Source organism: Echinococcus granulosus (assembly GCF_000524195.1).
Source record: "Echinococcus granulosus chromosome Unknown EG_S00192, whole genome shotgun sequence".
Lineage (NCBI taxonomy): Eukaryota > Metazoa > Platyhelminthes > Cestoda > Cyclophyllidea > Taeniidae > Echinococcus > Echinococcus granulosus.
Window position 1 is genome coordinate 25,716 of NW_020170572.1, and position 7,858 is coordinate 33,573.

Here is a 7,858-nt window from a genome sequence, read left to right on the forward strand (position 1 = left end):
GTAAGGGAATAACTGACTGGAAAATGAAACCTTGTTTTGATTGTTTTCCTAAATAGAGGAGGCGCTTTTGAAAAGCACTGCCTTAAAGCATGACGTGGCACATAAGTGATTAATATAAAAGGAGAGGTCTCGAAGCTAGTAAATATCTATTGGATTACCTAAAAACAACCATTAATTCCTTGTTTGATGCTTCAAAAAGGATTTCAGAGAACAACAAATAAATGCACGCCTACCAAATTTGATCAGCTGTCAAAAATACCATACTTATAGATGCGAAGGCATGGTACGTGGCTGTGGTTATGCTACATTAAGCTAAAAGCCAAGCAGGTCCTAGGTTTGGCATAGTTTTTAAGTCTGACATCCATCACTACCGTCGACATTTCAAATCTATTCTTCCCATCTTCCCTGATCTCCTGCTTTGAGCGAATTTTCAGAATGATGCACGTTTGGAACCTGTTGACACAGTTTTTCGTGTATACGAGTTAATCTTTTCGTTGAAACTTAAACCGAACAATAAAATCGTAGATTTATCTGTGTACCTATTTTATTTGGAATTCAGCTTTATGGTTCATTAAGTGCGAATTCTTGATGCGGCATCAGTCAATCCTCCATCTTTACTGGTAACAGGCGTGACAACCTCAAAGGTAGAGATGGAATGCAAATTGTCATAGCATGCCAAATGGCTGAATTTCGTGCATAACCTGCAAACTGCTTGTTAATGGATCTTTGGCATAAGCTACCTCTGCCGACGTGGTGCAAAGGCTAATCGCCATGGATGCTCTCTTTGCCGTTTCGGATTCGGCTGAGTCCAGGTCGACTTCCTTAAGTAATCGTTTTCTCCCTTAACAAATTTGCGTTGCTGTTCTACCCTTAAATAAGTATTCATAAACACCATCGTACAAAGTTTGTAGCCATTTCGAGTTGACGGTTTGACTGCCTAATTCTTTATTTCCAGGCTCTGGTATGTGTAACACTTTCTCCTTTGTATACCACTGATTGCTGTATGTTGTTTTTTCATGAATGGTTTACACCGAATAAAATTGCATGTAAAATTTGACAGTTAATACAGCCTAATTGTGTTACTAAGCAAAGTAACCCATTTTTGGCTATCTTCTTAAGATTTAAGAAACCCTAGTTAGTCTCCAGGGTGTAAGTGATCACCGAAAAAAGCAACTTAACAGGTGTTGGAGGACAACATTCCGACCACAGTCCTCAGTATTCCTCACAGACTAAATTAGCACCATGGGTAAAAAACGAAATATACAAAGAAATTAAGGGTTTTGAACTACTTGCTGCTCTCCACAGCATGAGTATGATGAAATAGTTTATTCAGTTCTTTCATTTTCTGCTTTTTTTGGCACCAATAGGGTTGCTGATTCTGTTGAACCGGGTCTTTTGTGATTTCCTCCTCAGTCTAACTTTCTCAGATTTTCAGTCCCTAACTACGGTCCACCATATTACTTTGAAAGACCGACGTCTACAAGTTGGTGTCATCACTTAGCTTGACAATCTCCCACTCGCTCATTTGTTTACCTCCACTTTTTCCTTAGTAATAACTCCTGCTAAAGGATGGCCGTAATATGTAGTCTGTGTTTAAGTACATCTGATTACTTTGTTGGCGTAATTTGTTTCAACCAGTTTGAAGGGTGTAGGCTCAACCACTTCGAACATAGTGATATTCTTTGAGGAGCCAGTAGACCGGTTTTGTCCACCCCATTGTTCAGCCAGTGACCTGTGCAAAGGCAAAAAGTGGCCGTCTGCACAGTGAGCACAGTATATGTGAAAACGCTTAAATTAAGATAACGCTACCTTGTCTAATGTAAATTTTATTTCACCTTTAGCGATCGCAATAAACGTTTGAAGATTCTACTTTCCCATGATGGCATGTCATATACCACTTACAATCAAATTGCCGCCTACATTCAATGTTGTCTTCGCAATTCGTTGTAGCACAATCTACCTTTTCCAAAGATGCTGGGCAGGCAAATACCTAAACGTCAATATTTTACTTCAATTATTCTTCCAAAACTCCACTATGGTCAAGAACTGTAGATTCTCGCAATGTAAGGAAGCAGTAATGAGTGTAGTTATCTAGTTTATTGGGTGATCATAAATCCTGCTGTATTTTTGCGGACACGTTTCAAACGGTACTAGGCATCCTTGAGAGTGCTTCACTCGCTCTGAACTGTGCTCTGCACCGCATTCATATCTTGAAGCTTTAAATTGCAAAATGTCTTCTAAATGTGTTGGCTGTGGCTCAGGCTCCTACTCTTCGATTGTGACTTGGTAATCCTAGCAAAGAACATCCAGAATATACAGTTGTTGAACTTGTAAGGGTGTCAAGGTGAAGAAAAGTGGCAGTGAATTACTCACCAACATCGAAAATCACTCCCGTGGCTGCTTCTCATTCATCTACCCCTTCATTCCTGTATTTTTAAATTCCTCACCTATACTTTTCTGCCCCCTACTTCCAACCTGTTTCTCTTTTTTCCTCTAAAGTCGTTTTGCCTTCGCATGAGAACGCTTCTGTTAGCTTTGCCCGACCCAAAATTATGTCCATGGATCAAAAAGCACTGTAAAAGAGGGCTTCAGTGAACCTTTGCAGTTTTTCTAGTTAGAAACTGACCCTCTAAGCCATCTTGCATGTCCTATAGCATTATTTAATCAAGATCTTTCCAAATAAGTCGCTCTTCCTGCTTTCCTTATTGGCATCAACATGTGAGAGGGAAGGTAGTGGTACTTAAATGCTTCCAGTAGTGTCACCATGCCATCACATAATCCCTGTTTCCTTGCAAAATCACTACAATTAGAAGAAAACTGTACACAAGAATGATAACTGAAAAAAAATCGAAAACGCGAGCTACAGCTTGCACGGTGAGGGGTAGAAGCAGGAAAGATAGTGAAAACGGATGTGGGAGGAGTAAATCAATTCCATAAGTGCCATCAATGAGAAGGGGGTTAAATCTGTTTGGGAACCAAGCAATAGAATTTCCACTCAATCGATTGTGCAGCCTGCCTATTTGAATGTGTTGCTAGATTTAATACCACCAAAATTCATTTCCTTTGCTCCGCAGTCAACGCCACATCATCTCACATGTTCACCGTCACTAGTCACATCTTAAGCAAGTGTGGTCATTCCATTGCATGCAATGCACAAGCCCTTACATCTTTCCCATTCCGTCTTTTGTCACCACCCATGACAGTCCGCACTTCTTCTCTGACTAACCTCCGAACACCCGCCTTGTCATTAAACTGGCAAGTACAAGAGCAATTTTTACTACAAACATCTCACATGTTAGATCCACTCAACTCAGTGCCAATCATCTTATCCATGACTTTGAGTACTGCACAAAGTTGATCTTAATTCGTCAAGTGTTTAACATAATAGCGCAGCAGTCCCCCCTGCCCATGATTTATAAGCACTTTAGCAAAAGGCAAGAGAAAACTTGCCAAAAAGGAAAAAAAACCAGCTGATATTGGGGCAATTTTGACGAGTTTACATTATGAGATATCCCTACGTTCGAGTGTCTGAATGTCCGACATCCAGAGCATCTAAATGTCCGTTGTGTCAGAAAAGCGACTGAATGGAACTGCCGGCACAGTTGCGCAGAAACCGCGACCTTGCAAATAATGCCTGTGTCGGTACATGAAAGAAAATGGGACTATGGCTCTTCTTGTTGATTTAATTAAGAAACCATGAGTGTCTGACAACAATTTCAGTATTCCTGTAGTTGCCACCACTAAAATCAACCCAATTTTCTCCATAATAAGTTTCGCTTAGGTTGGGCGAGGTAGACATATAAACATAAACACGTAAAAATGTAAGCGAATCAATGAACGGTTGCATATGAGAGCGTTGGAGTAGATTCACACACTTTTAGCTGTTTATGTTTGCTATTAGTGAGACTGTTGCGCTAACATCATCACCATTAACATTATTACCCCAACTTTGCCACTATTTCTTTGTCGCTTCATAAAACTCTTTTATAAGAAATACAGGTATTGCTCTCCAAGGTCATCGCGCTTTTGTATGGTCAACACGTAAGTTGCTTCTGCTCCTCGTGTGCCCAACTGGAGATGACGGTAAGGGTCAATAACAGTTGGAAAGGTAAGCAGTGCCAGTGATGGACGCATCCAAAAAAATCCAATCGAGTGCTGTCAGCTTACACAAGTCTAGCATAAGATTTGAGTTTACCTAAATATTAAAAGTCAAAACACAAAACAAGTATACATTTGTGCAGAAATTTAGAAGGAAGGTGATACCGCAAGGAATGTAAAGTGTCCCATGGAGAAAAAGGATAAAGTCGAAATGAGGAGGTGAATCCTCTCGCCGCTCACAAACTCGGCGATGATTTCCTGACCCCCACGTGCCGAGAGCGCAGTTTCGGTGTTAGTAGCTGAACAGGACAAAAGAAAAAGAATAGAGTAGAAGTGAATACGGTCTTGAAAGCTGAGTGAGTGGGACATATGGAAGGGTTGGAAGAAAGTGAGAAACAGCACTCACACAAAGCCGCCATTTGCTGTACCAGAGCACCCAAATAAGAGTAGGACAGCAAAATAGGCAACTCCAACTAGAGGTGTTTGCTGTGACTTCGGGATGAGGAAGATGGAGAAGCGTAGGGAATAGAGAGAGTGAGTTAAGGCTCCCGCCATATCAGAAATCAGTGTTTGACTATAAGGAAATAGTTAAAAAAGATCAACAAAAATCTCCCAATCCGACCGGAAAAAGCAGGGAATGAATGGGGATGAGATAAACTTCCAGTTTTAGATTAATTAGCGCACCAAAATGGTCCATATCATGAAGAATAAGTATGCCAGCTCTTGCGTAATCTGATGGCATGCATTCACTTAGACGAACCGCGGGATAAGACCAACTAAAGAAGATTCGAAGCTAGCTAGTAGGTGAGAAAACCAAAGGCCAGTCTAATGTATTCTCACATTTTTAAAAGCTATGAAAAAGGAGTAAATGAAGGCAATAACGGGTAATTCTTATAGTCAACAGAACCGCTATTTAACTTTTAAGCTGTCCTCAACTTCATAAGTTAACTATATTGCACTCATTGCGACTTGGTCGTCACGAGGATCGGCACATCATGTATTGACCTTAGTGCTATCATGGTCTCAGCACTTTTGGTAATTTAAAAAATTCTATCTGTATACTCGCCTACTCTAACAGCAACGCTGTCGACGGTAAGCGGGTAGTCACATTCATAATTAGTGAGTAGGACGTGGCAGACATCTTTGAGTGCTACGTGAAGCATACGACTGCCACTGTTGCCACTTCAAAAGCTTACTCCTTTGTGCATCGACAAATCATTTCTGAAAGGGCATCCACTATCAACAATCGAATGGTCTGACTGACAAGAGAAAGAACATTAGAAAATTCTTCCACTGTTTAATAACTATCTCAGTCAAAAGTACTGAAAGTCAATTCTATCGTAGTACGACCTTTGACCACGCATGAAGCTCGGAAAAAGAGACGGGTGGTGTAGCTCCACCCCATTTACTAAACACGTTCGAATTTAACCAAAAGAAAATAAAATTCAAAGCAAGTAGGAGTAAAGTGATGAGGGGGCGTAAGTTCCCAATAGACAACCTACCAACACCATCAGATGTCTGAACGGTGGCAAGCAGGATCTTTAACTTTGCTATAAGTGCAGCGTAGACGTTCACTATCTGGTCTTCATGGCAGCTTGGGTAGTTCCACAAGTATTTAAACACACACCGACACAATAAGAGGTGTAGTTTAAGTTCAATGCAGCAGTAGTCCAATAAATCAATCTTACTAGTTACTTTGACCTGAACGATTTAAAAACAAGCGACTAACCCATCAGTAGCGGCAGAAAATTTGAAACAAAGTCCATCAAATAGATGTGTCAGAATGATTAACGCGTTACCAAGTAGCCTAAAAACGAACGATCGGGTTGATGTTTGAAGCCGTAATTGATGCACAAATAAATAAAAAGTAGAAGAAGCAAATAAAAATATGGCACAACTAAATGAATTTTTAGATAGGCAATAGCTAGATGGATGCAAAATGTACGGTTGCAGGATAGCTGAGTATTAGGTATGATAAATAGACAGAGAGGAGGGCGAAAAAACAGACATAACAAGAGGGACAAAAGATCACAGCCTGTGTCTACAACGGTCACCTTGGCCTCCCACCTTACGATGCTGGTCTGCACCTGATCAGGATTCTGCCACCACAGCAGCCTGGATGGCAGCGACGGAGTCAGCACGCTTGCAGTATACTGCCTTTAGCTCCTTCGACACCTGCAGGTACGTAGCCTACCGTGGTGCCTGAGCAGGCACCAGTTGCTCGTCACTTGTCACGCACTCCTGCAATGCCGCTTCGTGATCCTCCGGTGACACGCCCAGAACCGCCATAGCTGTCTACATCTCCGCTGTACCTGCCGTTAATGTTGGATGCTGTAAGGAAGAAAAGACACTTGCTTGGATTGCACAAATTACTGATAGGACCTTTTGTTATCACCCTCAAATCGCATGCTTCACCTCTTCCAGCAACTCTGGGCCTATTTTGCCCATACATTTAGATGTATTTTCCATTAAACATCTCCAGGAATCAAGAAGTCTGACATAAGTGAGCAGGCCAATGAATAGGCAAGGGAATTGGTAAATGGATGGAAACGGGATAGTTAGACGAATTAATTACCAGACGAACTAATTTGACATTAGATTTTTGTCAACAGGAGGACCGTTTCTATCACAACATATCTTGTAAAACTAGAACTAATCTCAGACACGCCTTCCTCAGCGAAGCAGAACAGATTGGTTAAAATATCAATTAAGCGCCCAAAATTTCATTCGGATTGGAAAAGTGAATTGAGATTGGATGAAATGGTAGAGAAATCTTTTAGCCTTGGCCCGTTTACTGTAGCATATTCTGTAGTGTAGTGAATTTGAAAAGAATTTCGAAGAACCAACAGAAGAAGCTACCCTAAACACTAAGAATTTGTTCAGTCTGCATCAAATGCTACTGCAATCGAACCGAATTCAACTGTATCACACAATCTTCCCATTCCAGCATTGTACCATACGAAATAACGCGGTAGTGGAGCAAAGAAGCCGGTGGGACGATAAGATTATGCCGTATAAATCAACTGTATTCACACTTTACCCACGTGTAATGAAAAAAATTCGATCAGTCTCGAAGAATGCCCATATCAGCCATTACGTTGATAGAGTAAAGAGACAGTGAGCAATTAAGCAACTGTAAGAATTTACCATTGGGCAAATACGCGTCTATTAAACACTACAAACTGTTGGAACCATTTAATAATAAGCAGCAGGTTTTGCTATTACCTTTTGCACCCCTTCCAAATGCTGGAAGAAAGTTTGACAGACGACTGCATTGTATTTTAGTCTTGGAACAGAGCTAAGCCTCGTTCTTAAAGCAGACATGCTCGTACCACATCAATTTTAACTACTAATCATGAGAATTCAGTCCAAGAACGGTAAAAAGTATCATATTGGTACTGACGTAAGCTCTTTCCATGTCCCAACAAGTGACTGTAATGAGCTCCATCAAAAACTGCACGAACTCCTTTAATCATCTGGTGGATTTTAGGTCCACTCGCGATTTTGTGATAGCAGCTGTACAAATTAGAGACGAGGAGATATTGTTGGGCATTAACAATCCAAACAAAGAGGGATGGTCTGCATGAAGTAGACGAACGGTATTCGGTCATTTTTAGTAACGCAGACCATATCACCTCCACGACACAAGATTAAAACGACTGGGGCTTAATGCATACGCAGTCGAAAAATGTGAAGTCCAGACAATTAACTGGAAGGTATGAAATTTCCTTTATCACTACATTAGGTTGTCCTAACACGA

General features: G+C 40.9%; 1 protein-coding gene across 1 annotated transcript in view; it reads right to left on the reverse strand. All coding sequences in view use genetic code 11, as the record gives it.

Annotated features, from left to right (window-relative positions):
* The window catches only part of EGR_10125 (hypothetical protein), a gene marked incomplete at both ends in the record, with an annotated part of 13,630 nt that extends 6,208 nt beyond the window's left edge, over positions 1-7,422 (reverse strand). The window contains 6 exons of the mRNA XM_024499374.1: positions 1,903-1,990; positions 2,764-2,836; positions 4,168-4,195; positions 5,601-5,799; positions 5,898-6,056; positions 7,324-7,422. Of these exons, the coding sequence (XP_024346203.1) occupies positions 1,903-1,990; positions 2,764-2,836; positions 4,168-4,195; positions 5,601-5,799; positions 5,898-6,056; positions 7,324-7,422 (646 nt within the window). The remainder of the gene's footprint in view (positions 1-1,902; positions 1,991-2,763; positions 2,837-4,167; positions 4,196-5,600; positions 5,800-5,897; positions 6,057-7,323) is intronic.
* Between the last annotated feature and the right edge of the window lie 436 nt (positions 7,423-7,858).